Source organism: Trichechus manatus, unplaced genomic scaffold (assembly GCF_000243295.1).
Source record: "Trichechus manatus latirostris isolate Lorelei unplaced genomic scaffold, TriManLat1.0 scaffold00056, whole genome shotgun sequence".
Lineage (NCBI taxonomy): Eukaryota > Metazoa > Chordata > Mammalia > Sirenia > Trichechidae > Trichechus > Trichechus manatus.
Window position 1 is genome coordinate 9,304,099 of NW_004443992.1, and position 24,760 is coordinate 9,328,858.

Consider the following 24,760-nt stretch of genomic DNA (forward strand, 5'->3'; position numbering starts at 1 on the left):
TAGTGCAAGCGTGATTGCATTTGACCTCGAGAACTCAACTTATATCACTTTCTTTGATCGCTCCTTTAACTCTACTACTCTTAGCACTATAAATTCAACTTTTAACTGAACTTACTTAAAAAAAAATTTTTTTTGGTGAACTATATGTAACAAAACATGCCAACCATTTTTACAGTACATTCAGTGACATTAATTACATTGACCTTGTTGTACAATAATCACCATTGTCCATTTCCAGATTTTTCCATTGCCTTTAACAAAAACTCTGTACCTGAAGCAGTATCCCCTGTCCTCTCCTCTCACCATCTCTGGTAACCAGTAATGACTTTGGTCTATTTAAACTTAACTTTTGAAGTTATAAAAATAATACACGCTTTTTATATTGAAAAATAAATAAATAAATTTAAGAAAATGACATGGAAGTAAAAAGAGTAAGTCTTTGTAATTACTATCAACAACTTGGTGACTAGTTTTTTATGCACACAAATGTATGTGTCAGTATTATCAAAATAATTTTTGCCCAAATATGATTAAATGTTTTGTTCTGGTAAACAACCTTGGTTTATCCCATTTCTATAGGAGCCGGAAGAAGAGATCTTTAAAACCCCAAAATTAACATTTCAGGCCCAAGAAGGATATAAGGCAGAAATATCATTTTAAATGAGAGTTGAAATACTCCTTTCTCAATGCGGAATGGGAGTAGAAGGGATTTGATAGGGAGCATCGTCCCATAACTTCTTATATCCCCCAAAGCTCCCTTTGTGGCCCTTCTATAAAATAAGCATTCAATTAGTATTTCTTAAATGAATGAGAAATTGTCTCCTTTCATGGTGGTTTTATTTTGGGTTAAATAGTGTCAATATCAAGAATAATAGAAACACCTGTATCGGAATATAAATGTTATCAAGAGTGCTCCAAATAAAATGATAATATTTTATTATCATCCATTTTGGATTATTCAAGCCAGGGTCCACTTCCATTTTTACCACAAGTGGCATGTAAACTCAATCCTGTTACTTTTTACCACTTATTAGACTTTTGAGACTTTGCCCTGCCATCCGTCACATGACTTTTCATGCATGTGTGCTTTGTTCTCCCAAATGAATTGTGAGCTCTGCAAGGGTGGGGAGGTTTGTTTGGAGTGCTTTTGTGTCCTCCACAGCACTTGGTACATGCTCTGCACACTCAAACCAAGCCCATTGCCATCAAGCTGCTTCCGACTCATAGTGACCCTATAGGTCAGAGTAGAAACTGCCCCATAGGGTTTCCAAGGCTATAAATCTTTACAGAAGCAGACTATCACATCTTTCTCACACAGTAGACGTTAAATAAATATTTGTTGACTTTCTACTTTTCATGACATCCTATAGAATCATAAAAATTTACAATGAGAAGGGCCCTTAAAAATCTAGTTCAAAAAAAAAAAAAAAAATCTAGTTTGCCTACCCACCTGATACTTGACTCCTCTTTTACTCTCAGCCAAGAAGAGCACTTAGATTTTAATAATATTGTTAGCAACAAGATTTTAGGATTATTTATGTGTGTGTGTGTGTGTGTGTGGTAAATATATAGGTAACAAAACATTTGCCATTTCTATAATAATCTTCACATGTACAGTTCCGTGATATTAATTATGTTCATTGTGTTTTTGTGTATGCTTTCCCAGAGTGGTTCCCACTGCCTAAGCCCCAAAGCCTTCAGATGATCTGGAACAGGTAAGCACCTTGGGGAGCTTATCTTTAAGCGGCTTGGAAGGGGCATTTCCCTGAATCTCAGTCCACTGAGCAAGCCTCAGACAGAGGCCACTGGGAGAGCCAGTGAGCCACCTGTGATTCTGTTAGTTTTTCTCTGCGCACCATTTTACTTTCAGTGAGTTTAGTCATTAAAACTGTTTTGTGCCCCTCAACCATGCCCCAGGTCCTGAGAATGAGGGAGTGTTGGCCTGCAAGAAAACCTAGTGGGTTTATTATTCTCTGACACAGAGAAACCAAATAACACCATTGAGTGGCTATTGGAAAGGGGGGCGGCTTGATTCATGGAGGTCATGCTTTCCCAGGCCCTCTCTACGCAGTCTCAGCTCAGACCAGGGCAGACTTTTATTACCAGCTTTCAACAAATCCCTAGTTTCTTTTGCAAAGTAAAACAGATAATAGAGACATTCCCGGAATAGTTAGCTAACTAAGCTGTGCCAGGCAACCTCAGGGCTAAGAAGAACTCTGTGTTTTCGGACAATGACCAATTACAATAACCAGTATTATTTGATCTGAGAGTAATTAGCCGAGGCTCTGTTCTTTTTGCTTCAGTGAGGAGGCGAAAAGGGCAGCGAGGAAAACATCAGAGACAGGGGAAACGAGCTCAAATGTCAAAGAAAAACACACTCTCACAGGTGGGGAGAAATGGAAGAAAGCTTCACTGGCCAAGGTCCTAACTGATCATTTGAACGTTGTCCTTCACTGAAAACGTGGTATCGTTTAACCTAACAATATTTCGTTTGATTTTTCTATACTTGCTGTTCATACTCTTTAAAAAACCTCAAAGTAAACTGAACATCAGGGTCTAAACAGTAAAGTGAGCTAGGAACACAGAAGTATGGCTATCAAAGGGTCTTTTATGGGGAGGGACAGTTCTCCCCAGGACATCTGTACATCCACTCTTATTTTCAAAAGTACGGTATAACCTGAAACTCCTCCTTATTTTGGAAGACGGGTTCCTGGGAACTGCTATTTATTATTTCATTCAAGAGGTGCAAACTTTCTCTTGTTCTCATTGCTAGGCCCCCTAACCCCTCGCTAGAGATATTAGCAGTGCCCTGTGGCTTTCTATCATTTCACTACTGGGTTCCAAAGCAAATGGTAACTCCAAACCAGCAAAGCACCTTAACACCTATATTGCTGCTGCCACCACTGTCACATGGCAGATGATGGTGCCACCAGCCTCCTGCTATGGCCCCACCTGACCTTTCTTCTAGGGCTGAGCAGGACTTGAACTTGCTGAATATTCCTCTGACTTTCTTGCTCCCACACAACAGCCATCACCCCTGCAGCTCCCTTGCCCACAACAATCTCTGTGTGCCTTTCCCCAGACTTTTGGCTTCTCTGCTTAGATTCTCAAACATGGAGTAATGGCTAAAGCTGTGCTGTCTAATACATGTAGTTATTTAAATTTATATTTAAATTAAAAATTCAGTTGCTCAGTTGCACTAACCCTCAGTAACCATATGTGAGCAGTGGCTGCCATATTGGACAGTGGAGCTATAGAACATTTCCATCATCATAGAAAATTCTCCTGGACAGTACTGGCCTAGATTCTCACATGAGAAAATTCTTGGCTCTAGGAAGCATTTTGTCATTGAAAGAAGAGAATTAATATTGAAAGATGTGGTTAACAGTGTGCTGCATAAGTTGCTTCATTTAATCCTCACAAATCTGATTCCTACTTCAGATATGAGGAAACTGAGGCTCAATGAACTTAAGTAACTTGTCTAAGCTTGTCTAGCTAGTAAGTTGTGGGGCCAGGATTCATTTGGTAGAGGTCTCTATGGCTTTGTCAATTCAATCAGATTGCAAATGTGGTGAGTCAAAGACCAGCCAAGGTGTCACTGGCTTTTCTGCAAGATTCCTGCAGAGGTGTAATGGAACCATGCACAGAGCTGTAAACGCATCTCAGGCCTTGCCTAGGGTTTGATGGTGACCTGAATCATGTGGGCCCATGAAGTGTGCACTTACTTTTCATCTTGATTGACAAATTGTAGCATAGCTTCTCAGATGCTGTTTCATATTTTTTATGGTGGACATCTACTTGACCACATCCTAAACAGACGGTATTAAAAAAAAAAAAAGTGCCTACTCTCTACCCCTGCCCTTTTTCTCTTACTGTAAATCTAGGTGAAAAACACAAAGAACTCAGTGGAGCCCATAGTGACCAGCCTCGTATTGCAAACAGATAAGACCCTTGCATGGTGAAGGTTGATGGCAGCAATGGGGGAGGGATTTTTTAGATTTGGAGCTAGGCTGTGCTAAGAAATCAAGACTATCCCCTTAGGCCCTGAGAACCACCAGGTTTTTAGATATGTTCAGTGATGAGTTACCGGATGTTGCTTTACAAGATCACCAAATCTGATTTTCACTTTTTTATTGTGTATGTTTCTATTCTGGACTTCTAAAATTAAATGCAGATGTCATTCTCACCCAGCACAACTTTTAAGATCAATGTACAATTTCAATCCTTTTTAGGACTTTTATAAGCAGTGGGAACTGTGGCAATTCAGGTCAGCTGGAATGAATCTTAGCCCTGTACCCAGGGACAGGCACTCTCCCATGCTGCTCTACATGTACCAATGGAAATTGAGACAGCTCGTCTAGCTGATACTATGAATCAAAATTTTAACAAGTTATATGCCCTTCGACCTAGGAATTTTGATTCTGAGAATGTATCCTAAGGAAGTAATTGCACAAGTATACAAAGATTTCTCTTTGAGGACATTTGTCACAGCATGATTTTAATAATACTCCCCCCACCCCAACAAAAAAGGTAACAACTTAAGGTTCCAGGTATGTAAATTGTGGTATGCCCACATAACGGAATTCTATGCAGCCATTAACATTATGTCCTAGGAGGCTACTCATAATATGGAAAGATGATCAAGATAGTCAAGTGGAAAAAAGCGGTTACAACAACACATACAGTATAATACCACTATTTTGTAAAACAAAAAATACAGTTGAGAATGTAGTTTCAGAGAAAGGACTAAAAAAGAACAGCAAAGCAGTGGTGATTATCATTGAGTGATGGGGTTATTTCAGAGCTACGGAATAGTTTTGATTTTCTTTCTCTGCGTTTTCTAAGTGTTCTACAATAAATGTGTATTATTTTGGCAACGGAACACTTCTCCCTACTTGAAATGTTACTTGGAGGAGTGGTTCACCACTGGGCCGTTTATCTTTAGTAACAGAATCTCACTAATTGGGTGGATTCTTTTAATCCTGCAAGATACTCCTGGCAAGTTCAGTAGTTAACATCCCAAACCAAACAAATAATATTTATTAACATTTGGCGTATATAGAAAGGTGCTGGTAGGCAAATTAATGTTTGCAATGTTCACTTTTCATTTCCAAATTAGGAGTTTCAAGCAGCATGTGAAGAATTGTTCTAAGTAGAGTTACAGGAGGCTGCAAATTGTGGAACTGTGACTGTAAAGGCAATGGATAGTAAGCAAGAATCTCCACCGCAGAAGAAGCAGAATGTTACAAACACGGAAAGGGTCAGGACATGAACATTTGTGCCCAAAGAGGCAGTATTTGCATTCCTGGCCTGTTTTCTCAGCTCCCAAATAAGAGTGCAATGTGTTATTAGCAAGGTGGAGATTATAAGGACCTTGCCAAAGGCCCACACCTGGTGGCCCCACCTGTGCTGCTAGTAAACGTTTAGGCATAAAGGGGAGACCAAGTGCACTCTGGATGGAGAAAATCCCTGCTGGCCCTTCTTCAGGCCAGGAGCTCATGAGAGAATTCTGCCCTGGGTTCCTTCTCTCCTAACTGGCCTGGAAGACAGCACTGAGGATTTGCACATTTCTCCTTTACCTTAAGTCTGTGTAGCAATTATTCCTGGGTTTGAGGGGAGTTATCTGTGCGCAGAAAGGGTTTTATGTCATGGGAATCAGGTAGCTGAAAAAGTCTCTTATGTAAATTGTATGCAAAGATTATGCAAATTACAACTCTGGGCCAAGACTTCCAGCATCTCTGCATCGTGGCTCCTGGAAAGGAAACAGGTATCTGCTCGTTCTTGCTTTAAATTATCATGAGTATTGGACTTGAAGGAAACCCACGATTTTTGCTTATTTGGGGATTTGATAAGGTATTCCATGACCAGGCAACTTAATTTTTTTCCCTTAGACTTGATTTAGGTTTTAGGGCAGTTTTAGCTTTACAGAAAAATTGTACAGAAAGTACAAAGCTCCTATGTACCTGCTCTCCAACTGCATACTGTTTCTCCTATTACTAACATCTTGCATTCCTGTGTTATATTTGTTACAACTGATGAACCAGTATTGATACATTATTGTTAACTAAAGACCATAGTTTACATTAGGGTTCATTCTTTGCATTGTACAGTCCTATGGGTTTTGACAAATGCATAATGTCATATAGCCACCATCACGGTATCACACAGAAAAGTTTCGCTGCCTTAAAAATGCCCTGTGTTCCACCTGTTCATCCCTTCCTCCCTCCCCCTGAGACCCTGCAGCTACTGATCTTTTCACTGTCTCTATAGTTCTGCCTTTTCCAGTATATCTTATAGTTGGAAACATACGATATGTAGCTTCTTGGACTTGCTTCTTTCAGTAATTGTTGTTGTTGTTGTTAGGTGCCGTTGAGTTGGTTCCGACTCATAGCAACCCTGTATACAATAGAACAAAACATTGCCTGGTCCTGCGCCATCTTCACAGTCATTGCTGTATTTGAGCCCATTGTTGCAGCCACTATGTCAATCCATCTCGTTGAGTGTCTTCCTCTTTTTCACTGACCCTCTACGTTACCAAGCAGGATGTCCTTCCCCAGGGACTGGTCCTTCCTGATAACATGTCCAAAGTATGTGAGATGAAGTCTCCCCATCCTCACTTTAAAGGAACATTCTGGCTGTACTTCTACGAAAACAGACTTGTTCATTCTTTTGGCAGTCCCTGGTATGTTCCATAGTTTTCACCAACCCCGTAATTCAAAGGCATCAATTCTTCTTCAGTCTTCCTTATTCCGTTGTCCAGCTTTCACATCCATATGAGGCACCTGAAAATACCATGGCTTGGGTCAGGCACACCTTAGTCCTCAAAGTGACATTTTTGCTTTTGAACACTTTAAAGAGGTCTTTTGCAGTAGATTTGCCCAAGGCAATACGTCATTTGATTTCTTGACTGCAGCTCCCAAGGGCGTTGATAGTGGATCCAAGTAAAATGAAATCCTTGACCACTTCAGCCTGTTCTCCACTAATTATGATGCACTTATTGGTCCAGTTGTGAGGATTTTTGTTTTCTTTATTTAAAGCTGAGGTGTAATCCAAACTGAAGGCTGTAGTCATTGATCTTTGTCAGTATGTACTTCAAGTCCTCTTCACTTTCAGCAAGCAAGGTTGCGCTATCTGCATATCGTAGATTGTTAATGAGTCTTCCTCCAATCCTGATGCCTCATCCGTCTGCATATAGTCCAACTTCTCAATTATTTGCTCAGCATACAGATTGAATAAGTATGGTGAAAGGGTACAACCCTGACACTCACCTTTCCAGATTTTAAACCATGCAGTTTCCCCTTGTTCCATTTGAATGACTGCCTCTTGGTCTATGTTCAGGTTCCTCATGAGCATAGTTAAGGGTTCTGGAATTCCCATTCTTTCCAATATTATCCATAATTTGTTATGATCCACACAACTGAATGTCTTTCAATTGCAAACTTAGCAATATGCATTTAAGATTCCTCCATGTCCTTTTGTAGCTTGATAGCTCATTTCTTTTCTCCACCAAATAATACTCTATTGAATGGATGTACTGCAGTTTGTTGGCCCATTTACCTATTGAAGGACATCTTGGTCATGCAATTTGATTCTGAACGTCAAACATCAGTCTTACGGTTAATTACCTCCGGGGATCTGCACATTTTTCCCTCTCTTGGCTTTCCTCTTACAAACTTGTCTGTGGACTGCAGAGATGGTTATACTTACATGATTGGCACAAGATTAGCAAATACTTTCTAACATTACAAGTAAATAGGAAGCATGGAGACCCACAAGGCACTCCAGGATTGACCCCTGCTGCTCTCCCCAGCTTTGATTCAGACCCCTCTCCTCGTCTTTATCCCTGGCCAATCAACTGACCTTTATTCCCTTATTCCCTTCTTTAAACTCATGCTTCTCCCTCCCACCCCAGGGTCTGGATGAGCACCATAGACCTCTGCCTGCAATACCTATTCTTCCCCTGCTCTCAGTCCTTCAGCTCTCAGCTGAAGTGGCACTTCCTCAGGAAAGCCTTCCCAGACCACTTCCTCCCATTCCAAGTCAGGTTCCAGGGCTTTTTATTCACAGCTGTACTTATGAATTTGTATGCTACTTTAATTAATGTCTGACTCCCCTACTAGACTGTAAGCTGTCAGAGGCAGAGTCTTGTCCTGTATTTCCAAGGGCCAACCACATACTAGCACATAGTAGTTTCTCAATAAATAGATTTGCTCATCTCCAAATATATAACTCAACATAAAGCCACCTTGTCCCGATTGTGATTTGAGTACTTAATTAAGTGATCTTTCTTCCTATGCTTTCTCTCAAGAGAGATAAACCAAGACAGCGACTCAGCTAATAACTCTGGAGGCTGAGTTTCAAAAACAATGCAAATAAGGGTATTTTCCACCTAGACTTCACCCCCAGAATCTCCTTCCTCTCCTCTTCCCCACAGTCTTTCTATGCTTGTGGCTCTTGAAGTCCAGAGCCTAGAGGCTGTTTTTAATTGGGCTTTTCTGCTTGGTTGGGGCTGCTGTGTCCCTCAAAGAAGAATCTTTAATTATGTGTTTCTGTGTCTATAATTATAATTCTGTGTCCTTTATGTACACATGGTGCCCAGAGACACAGTGGGGGGCAGGGGAGCGAAATAATAGAATGCTGAGATTGTCCCCCTTCATCTTAGTTACAGGACAGGTAAGAATTTCACTGTGGGGGGTAATTTTCCCACCTGCCATTAATTTTAGCAATCCAGGAAAATTCGACTTGAAACACACTTGTAAATCTAACCACATCTTTCCTTTCCTTTTCTTTTCTCTCCTGCTTTATTTTTCAAAAGAGAGACCTGTGGAGAAACTATTGTTCTCTCTCACTTTTCCAGGTTGGGCAGGGTTCCTGAAGCTGAAGACTTGGCCTCCCAAATGCTGAAAGGCTTTCCTCGAGACCGGGTCTCCGCCCAGGAAGCACTTGTTCACGATTATTTCAGTGCCCTGCCATCTCAGCTGCACCAGCTTCCCAATGGTGAATAAGGGAATGTGTGTGTGTGTGTGTGTGTGCACGGGTGTGTGTGTGTGTGTGTGTGTGTCAGTGTTTTCTCTGAACAGTGGAGAATCATAGAATTTACAACCAGAAGTGTAGAGATCAGTTAGCCTGGGAGAAGCAAGACGGAACTCAGTCTTGCTTGACTTTTGTATGATTCTCTAAAACTCAAAAATCCTGGTGGGGATAGGTGACAGGACTTCCTTGTAGTAATCCAAACATTTCATTTACACACACTTGCACTTAGAAATCGGAAGAGATGAAAGTTGCCTTGGACTTGTTTGTTTTAGCTAAGATCTGCCAGGAGAAGCAGAACCAAATTTCTAACCACCCCTATTCTCTTTCCATAGGGAGTAAGATGATAGGTGGCATAGATATGTCAGGAGAGGAAAGCTGGGCTGGTCTTGATTGGTAATATGATACTGCAGAAGGAAGTCCCAGGTGGAGCCTGGGGGAGGGGCGCATCTTCCCAGGCTGGATGCTCACTGGGGACACACAGTTACCCTGAAATCAGCTTTGCTGTCTGGGCCTGAAGTCATCCTCCAAATCTGAAATGTGCTGAGGGATCATGTGATGGGAGCACGTCTCATGTTTCTCAGATTGTGGTCAGGAAGGGTCACGCGGAGGATGTGGGCAATATGGGCATGTCCAGGCTGCTTGAGGGGTACTATCTCTAGGTGGGGTTCCTTGGCAACATCTACCATTTGACTGAAAGCAGTTTTTAGAAGCAGGGCTTGGAACTGATTCATTCTGGTTTGAACTCCTGCTGAAAATTTTCATTTCTACAAGTTCCCGGGATATACATAAGAATCACCTGGGGATCTTGTGAAACTGTAGATTCAGATTCAGTATATCTGGGGTGGAAAATTAAATTCTCAGCAGTGGTTCAAGCTAGAATGAACTGGTTCGAAGCCCTGTTTAGAAATCCTAAGCCCAAGAAAAGAAAGCAAAGAAGGAGGGTCTAGGGTCTCATACTGGGCAGAGAGTATTGGAATGGGATTGGGGGAGGAAATGAGGGTAGGGTGTGATGGGATGAGGATGAGGGTGGGGATGAGGTGGGGAGCTACTGCCCAAGAGGCTTAGATGTACAGTGTGGTCAAAAGTTCCAGGGTTTGTAAACATGGCTGTATGGTGTCTAGGACATTGTCCTGCAGTGGTCCAAAGCTCTCAGTTTGGGACTTCTTGAGGTATTTTATTTTTAAACTGAGTCATTTAGAATCTTCAGATATCACCATAATCATACAGCTGGGGTTAATGTCTTACTTAACCCCGTAACACAAGTCAGTCATCAGTATTTATTAAGTTGCCATTAAGTGTCAGGAACATATTAAGTGCTATAAAAAGTTGAGGAAAAGGGGACTTGGCCTTGGCCTCAAGGATCTTATGAAGTGGGAGGAAAAGAGAGTGAAGAAGAGGAAACAGGGCACCCTTGTACACGTATTAGCACAAATCATATCTAAACAACTAAAATCTGTGCATAATCAGCTGCAGATGTCCAGAGAAGATGTGTGTGCTAAAGGCAATGCTTTGGAGGGACTAGAATAATTCAAGTGAGATGGATTAGACTGGAGGTGAATCTGCAGCAGAATTTGGAAGGAGGGGAGGGACACAGTTTGGCCTATTGGTGGAATAAAAGACACTGCAGACTTATAATTCTTTCTCCATCCCTGATACCTCTGCCCTCACTTCATCCCCATTCCCTCCCCCACCCCCACCCCAACACCCTCTTCCTAGTCTGAGTCCTTACACCCTTACTTCTTAGTTTTCTTCTTTTGGGCTTGGGACTTCTAGCTCTACCATTTCATGTAAATATAGAAGCTTGGACACACACACACACACACACACACACACACACACACACACACACACACACACACACACACACACTTCTCTTAAAGAAACTTCCCTCATAGGCCGGTCTCCTGAATCTGTTATTCTGGGTATTGAGAACCTCTGCTGATCATCAAAGTTTTCTGGGCACCAGCTTTTGCCTGAAGGGTAATTAGGAAGAAACAATCACGGTCCAAGCTGACGTGCTGTTAGAAAGTGTGGTTTTGATTCTTTCTGGCAGACCCAAAGCAAATTCACCAACAGAGGGGCTCTGGTGCATGTCTGTCTAGGTGAGCGTGTTTGTGTGTGTGTGTGCATACACACACAGGTATGAGAAGAGAGAGAGAGAGAGAGAAAGATCTGTATTCCTTCTCTGTTCTCCCAGTCACAGAGCCCAAATATACTTTGACACTTTTAGAGAAATGAAAAGATGGAATCTTGCAGGAGCCTGCCTGTGCTGGGGGGGAGCTGAGGAGTGCTCACAGCAGGAGGGAAGTTGACTTTTCTTTATACATATAGGGGTTTTTCCATGCAGAGTTTAAATTATGCCTGATAAAAAGAGTTTCCTGGATGTTTCAGTTCTTTCAAATTCTCCTGGCTTCCTCCCAATTAAATGAGGTTTGTCGAAGCCACAGGGCTCTGCTGCTGCTGCTGCAGCCGACAAGCACTTCCTATAGTGACATCTCAAATCTGAATCCCTGCGGGAGAAGATGAAAGGGCCGGCGCCAAGAGATTGGGGTCGGGGGAGGTATTGGGTGTACGTGTGTGGTGGTGGTGGTGGGGGGGGGAGATAGGTACAGAGACAGACCAACAGTTAGAACTCAGGACAAGTAGACAGAAAGCAAAGCTGCCAGGAAAATTGGAAAGAAAAATAGAGGAAGGGAGAAGCAGCTGGGACCAGTTTGTGCACTTCCACGACAGTGGTCCTCACCATGGGCATGCTGTCTACTAAGGGTTGCATTCCCTTGGCCTGGCAATGCCAGTCTGCTTTTTCATTGCTCCTGGCAATGCACCTTAATTAACAGCCTCCCATGCAGGCAGGGAGCACCAGAGGGTTATCACTGCAGGGACACAGAATCTCCATCCCTGTGGTTGGCTGCCACAGGCATAAGAAATGTGCAAAAATAAGACATGCTCTTGTGAGTGATTTTTAAGGACAGTTTCCCTGCCATAATTATGCAAGAAATTTTGCTCTCCAGTGGCATTTTGGTATGGAATCATTTAGGGCCTTATATTTATAACATTTTATTATTCTGGTTGCAGGATAACAGAGTTGTCTCTTTAAAATATATTCTGTTTCCCCTTTGATCTGGAAGATGCCAGCTATTATTGTCTGCCCTCTGAAGAAGACAATTAAATCATGAAACCTGTGGATGGGAGATATGTGAAGAGTGGAAGGACAGTCTAAACCCCAGTGGCAGAGAAATTCCCACAAAATGAAAGAATTGGTCTCACCCATTCATTTCTGTTTTCATGAAGCTGGCAAGTTCTGAACAGCACTTTCTCTAAGTTGTGGCAGTAAGCTTATAGGCAGAAGAAATTTGTCAGGGGGTTACTTACTATGAAAAACCAGGAATGCCAGGATTAGTTCCCTTTTGGAGCACACACTTATGTGGAGAAACGTGAATATTAGAATGGCAAGCATGTGGGAACTTCTGCCAAGCTCTGACATGTTCCCTTATTGACTTTTGAACACCTGAAGAAACATTTGTTGAAGGAGAAATTATTGGTATTCCCTCTCAAAACACACCCAACAGCAAGCTAATTGCTTTTGCAGATGGCCACTCAGACACTGGCTTATGGCCACACTTGTGGTCCTCCTGGCTGGAGCCCGCAGTGCAGGATGTCAGCTGGGGCAGCGAAGACCTAAAATTAGGCCCTTGGCAACTCTCTAATCTTAGCTGCAGGTTCAGCTTCTTCGCTTAATTCCCTTTGCCCTCAGCATGAACTTGGGCTCTGGGAAAGGAACACTGTTTAAAGATTTGGGGATGGCGGAAGGGAGAAAATCATTAAGCTGCCCCTTCTAGAAACGGGCTCTATTTCATTCTTTCAGGGAGCCTTCCAAATGTTACCCTTAGAAAGTTAAGACTGATTTTGGACTCTAGCCATGTTAGACCACAGACACTGGTCCACAGAAGTATTTTTCATCTGAGGCAAATAAATGCCAAGTGATTTAAGAGTCTGGTCCTTAAGGCACGGTCCTGGATCGTCAGGACATCAAAGGCTGTCTCTCTCTCTATGGGTTGATCCCGTTTTGCTTTCCAAGTCCCCAGCTTGAGTCTCTCCCATTCCTTCCTAGACTCAATCTTCATTCTTCTTTAAAACAGACTTTATAGAAGTCCCAGGCAGAGAAATAAAGCGAGAAAAAGAAATAAAAGGTAACAAGAATGGAAAAGACGAAGGAAAATTATCTCTATTCACAGATGATACGACCTATCTATATAGAAAATCCCAAAGGATCCACAGGAAAACTTCTGGAGCTAACAGAGAATTTAGCCAAGTTGCAGGATACAAGGCCAACAAACAAAAATCAATTGGGTTTCTATATATGAGAAATGAGAAATCTGAAAGGAAAACTAGGGAAACAATTCTATTTACAACAGCATCTGAGAGAATAAAATGTTGTTGTTGTTAGGTGCCGTTGAGTCGATTCCGAATCATAGTGACCCCGTGCACAACAGAACAAAACATTGCCCGGTTCTGTGCCATCCTCACAATCGTTGCCATTCTTGAGCCCATTGTTGCAGCCACTGTGTCAATCCTTTTCATTGAAGGTCTTCCTCTTTTTCAATTAACCTCTACTTTATCAAGCATGATGTCCTACCCTAGGGACTGGTCCTTCCAGATAACATGTCCAAAGTATGTGAGACGAAGTCTCGCCATCCTCGCCTCTAAGAAGCATTCTGGCTGTGCTTCTTTCAGGAGAGATTTGTTCATTCTTCTGGTAAAAAAAAACAAAACTAAACTAAACCCGTTGCTGTGGAGTCGATTCCAACTCATTACAACCCTATAGGATAGAGTAGAACTGCCCCATAGGGTTTCCAAGAAGCACTTGTGGATTTGAACTGCCAACCTTTAGGTTAACAGCCATAGCTCTTAACCACTACACCACCAGGGTTTCCATTCTTCTGGTAGTCCACGGTATATTCAATATTTCTTCACCAACATCGTAATTCGAAGACATTGATTCTTCTTCAGTCTTCCGTATTCATTATCCGTTTTCGCATGCATATGAGATGATTGAAAACACCATGGCTTGGGTCAGGCACACCTTAGTCCGCAAAATGACATCTTAGCTTTTCAACACTTTAAATAGGTCTTTTGCAGCAAATTTGCCCAATGCAAAATGTAGTTTGATTTCTTGACTGCTGCTTCCATGGGCATTGATTGTGATTCAAGTAAAATGACATCCTTGACAACTTCAATCTTTTCTCCATTTATCATGATGTTGCTTACTGGTCCAGTGGGTGGATTTTTGTTTTCTTTATGTTGAGGTGTAATCCACACTGAAGGCTGTAGTCTTTGATCTTCATCAGTTAGTGCTTCAAGTCCACTTCCCTTTCAGCAAGCAATGTTGTGTCACCTGCATATCACAGGTAGTTTGCCTTTCTCCAATCCTGATGTCCCCGTTCGTCATATAATCCAGCTTCTCAATCATTTGCTCAGCATACAGATTTAATAAATATGGTGGAAGGATACAACTCTGATACACACCTTTCTTGATTTTAAACCACACAGTATCCTCTTGTTCTGTTTGAAAGACTGCTTCTTGGTCTATGTACAGGTTCCTCATGAGCACAATTAAGGGTTCTGGAATTCCTGTTTTTCGCAGTGTTATCCATAATTTGTTATGATCCACACAGTCAAATGCCTTTGCATAGTTAATAAAACACAGGTAAACATTTTTCTGGTATTCTCTGCTTTCAGCCAAGATCCATCTGACATCAGCAATGATATCCCTCATTCCACATCCTCTTCTTAATCTGGCTTGAATTTCTGGCAGTCCCTGTCGATGTACTGCTGCAACCATTTTTTAATTATCGTCAGCAAAATTTTACTTGCTTGTGGTATTAATGATATTGTTCGATAATTTCTGCATCCTGTTGAATCACCCAGCATAGACTCAGATTTCTACCACAGTGGGAGAATACCCTCATGGCACAGTGATTAAAAGCTTGGCTGCTAACAGAAAAGTCGGCAGTTTGAATCCACCAGCCACTCCTTGGAAACCATACGGGGCAGTTTTACTCTGCCCCGTAGGGTCACTATGAGTCAGAACTGACTAGATGGCAACAGGTTTGGCTGGTCTGGTCGTTCATTGAATATTTACTGAGTGTCTATTGGGTGTGATATTGTGAGGGACACAAAAATGAATTAGCCATGGACCTTGTCTTCAAAGAGCTTACAGTCCTTAAGGAAATGAGACAAGCAAATAAACAGCTGCAGCTCAAGTAAATACATATGAAGTACTCTGGGCGCTCAAAAGAGGCAAAATTAACTCCAGCTGGGAGACGGAGGATGCCTTTGTGAGTGGGTCTGGAAAGATGATGGGATCTAGACGGTAAGGGAGAAAGAACATTCCAAGCAGAGGAATGTCATCTTCCACCTGATACTGTCTAACATCATTCTGAAAGTTGTCTTCTTTTTAATAACAATGGCACACTGCTGACACATATACCATGGTAGTTTTTATCATTATGTCTTCTTGCAACAATTTAAACATTCTTTAACATGTACTAATGAAACTTAGTCTAGTTCTTTGTATGCTTCCTCAGGATTTCAAATCTATTTTGTTTATTGCTTTTATTGTCTAGTCTATTAAAGTGTGTCCCCGGGTGGAGCAAATGGTTAAGTGTTCCACTACTAAATGAAAGTTTGGCTGTTCGAACCCGCCCAGAGGCACCTCAGAAGAAAGTCCTGGTGATCTGCTTCTGAAAGGTCACAGCCTTGAAAATCCTATAGAGTTGCAGTTCTACTCTGCAACACGTGGGTTGTCATGAGTCAGAAGCAACTCAACAACTCGACGGCAACTGGATTGGTTTTCGTTTGGTGTATTTAAAGTTTATTCAGAATTTTGTCATTCCACAAGGCTGGTTTTCAGGGGTTAGGGGTTGATGGAGAAGAGGGAAGGGAGATTCTGAGCCAGTTCTCTTGACCCTGTGCTGATTACAGGAGTTTGTAATCTAACTAAGGCCACTCGCTCCACCTTTTAAATCCTCTATTAATCAGTACTAGTCAGTGAGAAGCAAGTTAGGAAGCATCCTCCATAACATAATTCTTTACCTTCTATGTTCAAAGTTGTCCTCAACGCATTCCCATACATTAAGTTGAGAGATGATTGTGGTGTTGCATAGAGCTATGTTGCTAGAAGTCTGGTAAAGCAAGTTCCCCAACTCTACCAAGCCCTTAAGTTAGTTAAATTTGTTAGCCTCATGGGCCAAAAGAACTGCCAAATAAAGATAAACCATACAGGAAAGCATTTGAGCCTCTAATAGTGGAAAAGGATTTTAGAGATTAGCTATTCCATATTCTCATTATATAGATGAGTCACTGACAGCCAGGTAATAATAAGAGTAGCTGCCATTTCATAATAGGGAAACGTTTATGCTATGACATGAGCTAAAAGAAAATAGAATTCAAAATTGCATATAATAGTGTACCTGTGAAAATGTTATGCATGTGAACAAAACTGAAATTTAGCTTACAAAAATAAAAATACTCTTCTACCATAGGGGGATGATGGATGATTTCTTTTCCTTTTTCAAAGTTTTCTTTAATGTTGGTGTTATATTATCTTTACAGTTAAAAAAAAAAATAAAGTGAGAAAAATGGTACAGAGGGTCCGAGCTCTGGGTTGGGAGTTAAAGGACCTGAGTTTTCTTCTGTTTCCAACTTAACGTGCATTATTTGCCTTTGTAAGCCTCAGTTTCTCCATCTGCACAATGAGTTAATACTAGTTTCCTTCACCCCAGATTGACAGACTGTTTATTTGATGAAGCTCTTAACTCACTGAATGCAAACGTTCATCTGAATGCAGTCCTGGGAGAGCGAAGGGCAGGAGCGAGAAGAAAAGATAAATAGGCACTAATTAATTTTAAAAGGAAAGATCATCTGCTTTAATCGGAAATGCATATGTGCTGTGCCCCTAGTCAGAGTTTTAAGTGCACTCTGTGTTAGTTAGCAACTTTGATTTGAAGTGCTGTGTGATCCTTTGGGCTTTGAAGCTATGAAGTCTATATACATACACATGAGCTAAAATGACCGCGTAATCACGAGGATGTGTGCACTCTGAATAATTCAATGCACTAAGCTCTCTGACTGGTGGATCGATGGTGTGAGAGTAGCACAAAGACCATGTGACAAGGGAAATTACCAGACATTTTGGAATGACAGTTTGATTTCCAGCCTTTCTTTTTTAACTTGTGCTTTCCCTTTTAGCCATTACAGGCAAGTAAGAGGTTTGATTATCTTGTTTCCTGTGAAAGGTTATTTAGTTCCTCAATCCCATTAGGTCACTTTCTGCACTCCAGTGCACCAAGCCTTCACCAGGTTATCAGCCCAGGAGGAGTAAATGGAGACACCAGGATCAGATTTCTAAAGGAAGGAAAGTTAAAGCAAAGTTTGAAAGGGGTGACTGCCAACAGCCAAACGAGCTTAGAAACTCAATCAGACTGAAAGACAACTATCTCATTATCTTGTTCTTGAAATGATCTAAATACGTTAAGAATCTAAAAGTTTTAAATAAATTTGTCCTACTGTCTAGATGACTGAATTCGTCTTCTCAAAAAATTTTTAAACACCCGCTTTCGTATTTATTTATTCTAAGCGAGAAGCAGCTGCAATAATTATGCTGTCAGATTCAGTAAGCTAATGAGGAGTCACCAGAGTGGAAGCTTTTACATTCGTGAGATTGCTGGAGAGTCGCTGCACTGCTTTTTTCTTTCTTTTTCTTTTTCTATATGTTGGGAAGGAGAGTGTGGCAGTCCACGGCCAGATTGGAATCCTTTTGATTAACTGGTTGCTTTCCCAGCGCTGTTCTGCCAGATAATGTTTCTCTCTCTCTCTCTCTCTCAATCAGTCTGGGAGCTGCTGCTTTCGAGAGGCAAGAAAGCCTTAGGAAAATCCCAACCCTTCACGCCACTGTCCCCAAGGCAAGAGGACGCTTCTCCCTGAGAGAAGTTCCCAAGATGATTTGGACTTGAGTTGATTTGAGAGTAATCTTTAAAGTGTACACACTGTTTATTTTGGCAAGGCAACTTGATGTCTTCCCTTTCCAGCCTAGCAAATATGTAATTTTAAACCAAAGGAGTCAGTGCGACAGATTACCCACAGCATCTAAGGCAGACGTTTACGCAGAGTGAGGCAGAGCCGGCATTGCCGGTTCATTTCTCCGGTTGGGCTTTGAGCAGCTTCCAGTAAACAATATCATGAAGACATTTTACACTGTCAGTGCTTCAGAGCTAGAAGCTTTTCATTTGGTTACATTGTGCAATATTTAACACATGGAGCAACCTAGGTTTGTTCAGGTTGAGAACCTTAGAAAAGCAATGCCCCAGTGGAAGGATGCCCTGAGCAGGTTTTATAAATGTGCTTTGGTGACAATGAGGCCCCTGCCTCTTGCTGTTTTTCTCAATTATGTTGCTGTTCCTTTTAATAATAGTTACTGTTTATTAAGAACTTATTGTTTCTCAGGAACAATGCAAGGTTTCTTTTTGTGTTTTGTTTTGTTTTCACATGTATTATCTTCATTAAACTTACAGCAATCTGCCAGGAAGATTTTATTATCCCCATTTGCCTGATAAGCCCCTTAAAATGTTAGCTTTTGGAGGGCTTGGTCCATAGCTTTAGTATAGTAAGCACCCAGGAACAATGGGACTAAGAGGCATTTATAAAAATGGACACTTCCAGTATTTGAACTAACCAAATACATGAATTGAGGACCAAGCCGGTATACATATTTTTAAAAAAAAATTGTTTTTAATTTACAGAAGTTGCACTTCAGAGTATTTAAATAGGTTGCCTACTATAGTTGACAGGATTTGAGACTTTCAAAAACATATTTAGCCCAGCATTATGCTTATTGCCTAATATCGTGAAGTCTAAAGTCTAGACTCCTTGGCATAATATTAACTCCTTCCACCATCTGGTTCCAACCCATTTTTCCAACTTTGTCTTCTAGTCTGTCTTGTTCTAATCATGCACGATTACTTGTGGTTCTCTCAAACGCTTTCCTTCCTCCATGCCTTTGCTCATGCTGATCCCTCAGCCAGGAATATCCTCCCTGGAGGTCCTGGACTATAGAGAGCATAGTCATCTTTCAAGACTCAAATGGCACCTTGTCTGTGCTTGTCCCATGTTCCTTAGTAGACTTCGGGATGGGGTGGGGATTGTCATAATTCTTTGTTTGCACCTCACTTTTGACCCTTGTTGGTTAGTTTGTATGCGTGTCTCCCACAGTTCTATTCCTGTTTTTACTATCTTCAACACCTAGCATAATGTGTTGCCCAAGTATTCATTCAGTAAATATGTATTGAATTGAGTTGAATAGGAGCCACTTGACAACTATTAGTAGATTCATACTGACTCATGTATAACTGACTCATATAACTGAGGATATTCCTGGCTGAGGGATCAGCATGAGCTAAATCATGGAGGAAGGAAAGGTTTGAGAGAACCACAAGTAATCGTGCATGATTAGAACAAGATAGACTAGAAGACAAAGTTGCAAAAATGGGTTGGAACCAGATGGCGGAGGGAGTTAATATTATGCCAAGGAGTCAGTTATACATAAGTCAGTATAAATTATTGGTAAATAAGTCTGGCTCTTATTTTGACTTCTCTCTCAGTGACACGTATTACAACAGACATAAGAAATACACTGTGAAAGCCCCCAGGAAATAATATGTTGGTGCTTTTCTCTTTTCCTCCCTACAGAGGAGTCTTTGTTTACAGTTTCAGGAGTGAGACTAAAGCCAGAAATGTGTGACCTTTTGGCCTCCTACCGGAAAGGTCACCACCCAGCCCAGTTTAGCAAATGCTGGTGAAAAGAAAGGGGGAGATCACCAGGATCCTTCCAGGCAAGTGTCGGCCCAACAATTGAGGCTCCTTGTGGATGGGATTGAAAAGTAATCGCTGCCAGGTGGAAAGGACATTGTTCACCGACTCAGAGCTCCTCTCTTCTGTGTCTGGCTCTTCATCTCCAACTCCTGGGACAGGTGGCCTAGCTGTTCCGGCCTCCATTTCCTGAGCTGTTTAAGGATAATAATGTGCATCACCTACCTGTCTCCCCTGCTCCCAGAGGGGTGAGAAGGCTCCTGAGAGAATTTACAGAACACTGTGGGATCTTCGGAAACTGTGGTGGTGTAGTGGTTAAGAGCTACGGCTGCTAACCAAAAGGTCAGCAGTTCGAATCCGCTAGGTGCTCCTTGGAAACCCGGGTGGGGCAGTTCTACTCTGTCCTATAGGGCTGCTATGAGTTGGAATTGACAGTGGGTTGAGTGGGACCTTCAGCTGAAACATGTGGAATAAAGGATTAGAACAGACATTATGCTCCCTTAACTAGCTAGTTCACTCTGTCAGTGGTTATGACAAAAATCAGTAGGGGAACCAACTTTCCCAGTTTGCCCAAGACTGAGGGATTTCTTGGGATGTGGGACTTCCACTGTTAAAATTAGAACAGTCTCAGGTAAATCAGATGGTTGCTTACCTTAGTGATACAAGTTACCACCTGGCCTGCCCCCAGATGCCAGAGAAGATCTCGTTCAAAGAGTCTTTGGCCCCATCCAGGTGGTGGTTTTAAAGGCCAGTGAGAACCCAGACTTCAATACTGCAGGCTTCTCAGGCTACACCTTCTGCACAGTTGGTCACAGGAAGTCCTCTCATTTCGGGTCAGTGCTGGGGACGACAAGGCCCCGTTGGGGGAGGCAGAAGCCATCATATATGTCAGAGATGCAGCTGCTCTTATGGGTCCTCTCAGCCAGCCTAGGGCAGCCTAGCTTTCCAAGATAATTTTGAGGAGGAAGTGGTGCTATGGAGGATTTTCTGAAAGCTACTATTCCCTAAAAGCAGGTCTTCTGGCAGGCACAGGAAGCCAGGTGACAAAACTCCAAAAGCCACCATAGTACAGGCACTCCTAGATGTTTCAAGAATTCTTCTCATACTGGGTCTTCCATGCTGGATGGGAGGGGACATTAATCTACATACAGTAATCAAGGTGGAACCCATGTACAGAGACAGCTAGCCAGGCCTTTAGGTAACCCTGGCCATATCCTAAACAACAAGCACTATGGCTTGACTATCCCTTTGGCAACCACTGCTTGGCCATGCTTCCTAATCATACCTTTGGGGCCTAGAAGGTAACCACTGGCATACTCCCTACACATTCACACCTGACTTCATTCACAGGGCAGGTGTCAGCTCTTCGACACTTTCTCTTGGGTCTCTATCTTTGACTGTCACTATTTAAAGGCATATATACAACAAAAATAGATGCTTTCTGGCTCTTCTAAGATCACTATATTTAGACATGTGGGAAGAGGAGAGGAGTTTGGAATTATGGCTGTTCCCAGGGCATTTTATGAAATACCAAAGTTTGCATTTTGTTAATATTCAATTGGAATTAAAATTGGCGACACAATAATTTGGTGTTTCCCAAGGAAAACTAATTTTCTAGAGCAGAGCTTTTACTGTGTAACTATGCCATTTTAAAGCCACACTTACAAGAACAGGACCACTCTTTTCTACGAAGTGAAGGGTTTGTCCTCCATAAGATGATGGTTATCAAAGACACTGATGGAATGGTCTTAGATGGTGGTGCTCAATAAGCATTATTATTATTTCTTTCGTTGTTGTTAAATTGTTTCACTAAGCAGTCAGAAGGTGGGAGGATAATGCTTTCTCTCTGATCTATGGTGGGCTTGCACGAAGAATTCTTACCTGTAGATATAAATTGGTCATAATAGAAAATCAATTAATTACAGTGTGTCAAGCTTGGTGCCTGTGCCAGCAACTGAAGAGGGGAGGAGGCAGATTTAGCCTCTATTGGAGTAATCTCATGATATCCCTAGGCCCTTGGTAGTAATGTAAGGAGATAAAACCCGTAGGAGATGAACCACGATCGGGAAAAGCTAGAGCAGTTAAACTGTTTAATAAATGGCTTGGGATCAGCAAAATCTGGGAGTGCTGGAGTTAAAGAGAATGAAAGCGATAATCACACGGACACTTGGGGTCTATAAATCTTTTCCACTAAATTGAATTTATGTTAAAATATTCACTTCTCAGAAGAGTCAAAATGTAAATTGGGGCATTAGGACTTGGCAACTGGCAGCAATGCCTCAAAATTGAGACATTAATCCTCAAATGTCAGTTTCAGGTATGAAAAAAAATGTATACCGATGTTTCCAACATAGAACTGGAGAGGAACTAAAGCTTACTGGGTAGTATATGTACCACGCACCAGTGCTACAGTAGGCACTTTACACATCTTTCAAAGCTTGGCCTGTTTTGTGGTGAGTTACAACTGTAGTTTGCACACACGAAGATAGATTTTAATTATTTTTAAAGCTTTCTTAGTTGTCATTACCAGGGGCAAGAAGCTACCTCTGTTACAATTTATCATCATCTTTTTTATCTGTACAGAATTCCATCAATTACTTTGTGACCAAGTTTAACAGATTTTCCTTACTCAGTCTGTACTATACTATTCATTATTTTGATCTTGTTTATTCTTTATTCACATCTAGGGCTTCTTTGCTGCTGTTTCAGTTTTCATTTGCTTCAGCTTATGAAGAAATTTGAAAGCTAACTACACACTGGACAAGGGATTTTATGCCATCATCTGGGACCTGGAATATTTTAACCATTATGTTCAAAGCAACAGTACAGGTTGTTGCTATTGTCGTTCACCTAGAATTTAACATTTTGGATCTGTGATTGGCCCAAAAATCTGACAGAGACTGAGATAGCTTGAAAACAGGGCTTCTGAATAATTCCATCCATTTCTTCATTTGATGGATCCCTGGGCCAGAAGGTCGGTTTCCCAATAGGACAGATGGGAAACTGCCAGTTGAAAGAATTTGGAGGCAGAGCTGGTGCTTACAGAGAAGCCTGTCACTCCTGTGTTCACTTACAATTTCCCACAACAAAAAGACTTCTGTGGCAAGGAGAGGATTAGTCTAAAGTTTAGAAAAATCTCCAGGGGAGATGGTTTCTTGGATAAAGTTGTCAACAAAAGGACTTGCTTAAGACTATTTGTTATGATTTCCTAGGGAGCGCTTCTCCCATTACTAACAGGATTATCAGAACCCCAGTTACACCCTCATCCCACCCCAGCCGGGTTTTAGGAGTTTGGATTGAGCTGCTGATTAGAATTGAATTTCAGGCTCTCTCCTTATACTGATTCCTAATTGTCTATGATGATGACAAAAGTGATGAGAAATCTAAGCCCTGATTTGATGGTGGAGATGCTGAGTGGATAGACAGGAGCAAAGAGTTCCAGAGATGTAATTCTAACTGTGTTGCGCCACCAGACACACACGCACACGTGCACACACACGCACACGTGCACACACACGCACACGTGCACACACACACACACGTGCACACACACACACATCGTCCTCAAGTAAAATGAGAGATCTGCTTCAGCTAACATGTATACCATTTACTGCAATGACTCCTTCTAAAAGAAGCTAAAAGAAACTCAAATTACTTCTGGTATTACTGTCTGTCTAAAGATCATCTACTCAGGAAATATAGTAGCCTGGAAACCAGAGAACCTTATATATCTTTAGAAGAACAAGGAGGAACTTTTTAACAGAGAATTTAAAAAGTAGTAACTGTGCACCCAGAGTCTGAGATGGAAGAAAGAAAAACTCATACGGATAGTCCAAAGAAATCTACCTTAATATCTTGGTTCTCCTAAAGTAATTGACAAAACCTGACCAGATATGCCTGAAGACAAGATGAAACAGTGTGGACTGGCTGAAGGGGAAGATACGTGTGCTTAAAGAATGGTGGTTATTCCACCAAGAGAAAAATTGATAGTATTGTGGCACAGGGTTCAGGCTTGAGTCCCATCCTGGTCAAATATTTTTATTAATCACTTGAATAAAATCAGAGAAAATATAAAACGTATTCATACGACTCGCTGAAGTAAGTATTGTTAGTATTAACTTATTACTTCCATTTTACGGTAGAGGGAACTGAGGCTCAGAGAAGTTAAATAACTCCTCCACATAGGAGTAAGCCAGAGCTAAGATACAGATCTGTTTTACTCCAATGTCTATGATCTTTCCAGCAATCATCAAAAAAAAACCCATTGTCGTCGAGTCGATTCCGACTCATAGCAACCTACAGGACAGAGTAGAACTGCCCCATAGGGCTTCCAAGGAGCGCCTGGTGGATTTAAACTGCTGACCTTTTGGTTAGCAGCCGTAGCTCTTAACCACTACGGCACCAGGGTTTCCCCAGCAATCACATGCGTATAAAATTTGTAGAGTACACAAGTCTTGAAGAGGCAGCTGACGCATGTACTGGATCATTATTCAAAACACTGAGGCCTTGCTGAAAGCTAAGGAGCAATGAGCCAAAATGGCATTTATTCTTATGAAATTTCATCTGATTTAAAGTCTTACACTATAGGGTTTAAAATGTCAACAACATAAGTAAGACTGTGATTTAGTGGAAATTGGTACTTTTAATTACAATATGAATTAATAATATGAGCTGGCTGCTCCCAAAAGCTAATGTTAATACTCTTAGGCTACATGAATGAAGGAAAAAGATCGTGTGCCAGAGAAGGGAAATAAGGAGTTTTCTTTACTGATCAGACCACATCTAAACTATTACAATGTTCAATTCAACACATCATATTTTAAAAGAAATGTCATGTTGAAGTAAATATTTATTGCGCACC

At 41.5% G+C, this 24,760-nt stretch overlaps 1 protein-coding gene across 3 annotated transcripts in view; it reads left to right on the forward strand.

The window, feature by feature from the left end:
* CDK15 (cyclin dependent kinase 15) overlaps nucleotides 1–24,200 on the forward strand; it is a 103,054-nt gene extending 78,854 nt beyond the window's left edge. Inside the window, exons 11-14 of one of the 3 annotated variants that reach the window (XM_004378230.2) lie at nucleotides 1,667–1,715; nucleotides 8,858–8,997; nucleotides 19,780–19,922; nucleotides 22,587–24,200. In XM_004378230.2, coding sequence (XP_004378287.1) covers nucleotides 1,667–1,715; nucleotides 8,858–8,997; nucleotides 19,780–19,889 — 299 coding nt within the window. In that variant the 3' untranslated portion in view covers nucleotides 19,890–19,922; nucleotides 22,587–24,200. Of the gene's footprint in view, nucleotides 1–1,666; nucleotides 1,716–8,857; nucleotides 8,998–19,779; nucleotides 19,932–22,586 lie in introns of those variants that run through there. The other 2 variants (XM_004378228.2, XM_004378229.1) reach the window with 2 other exon arrangements.
* The last annotated feature ends 560 nt before the right edge of the window (nucleotides 24,201–24,760 follow it).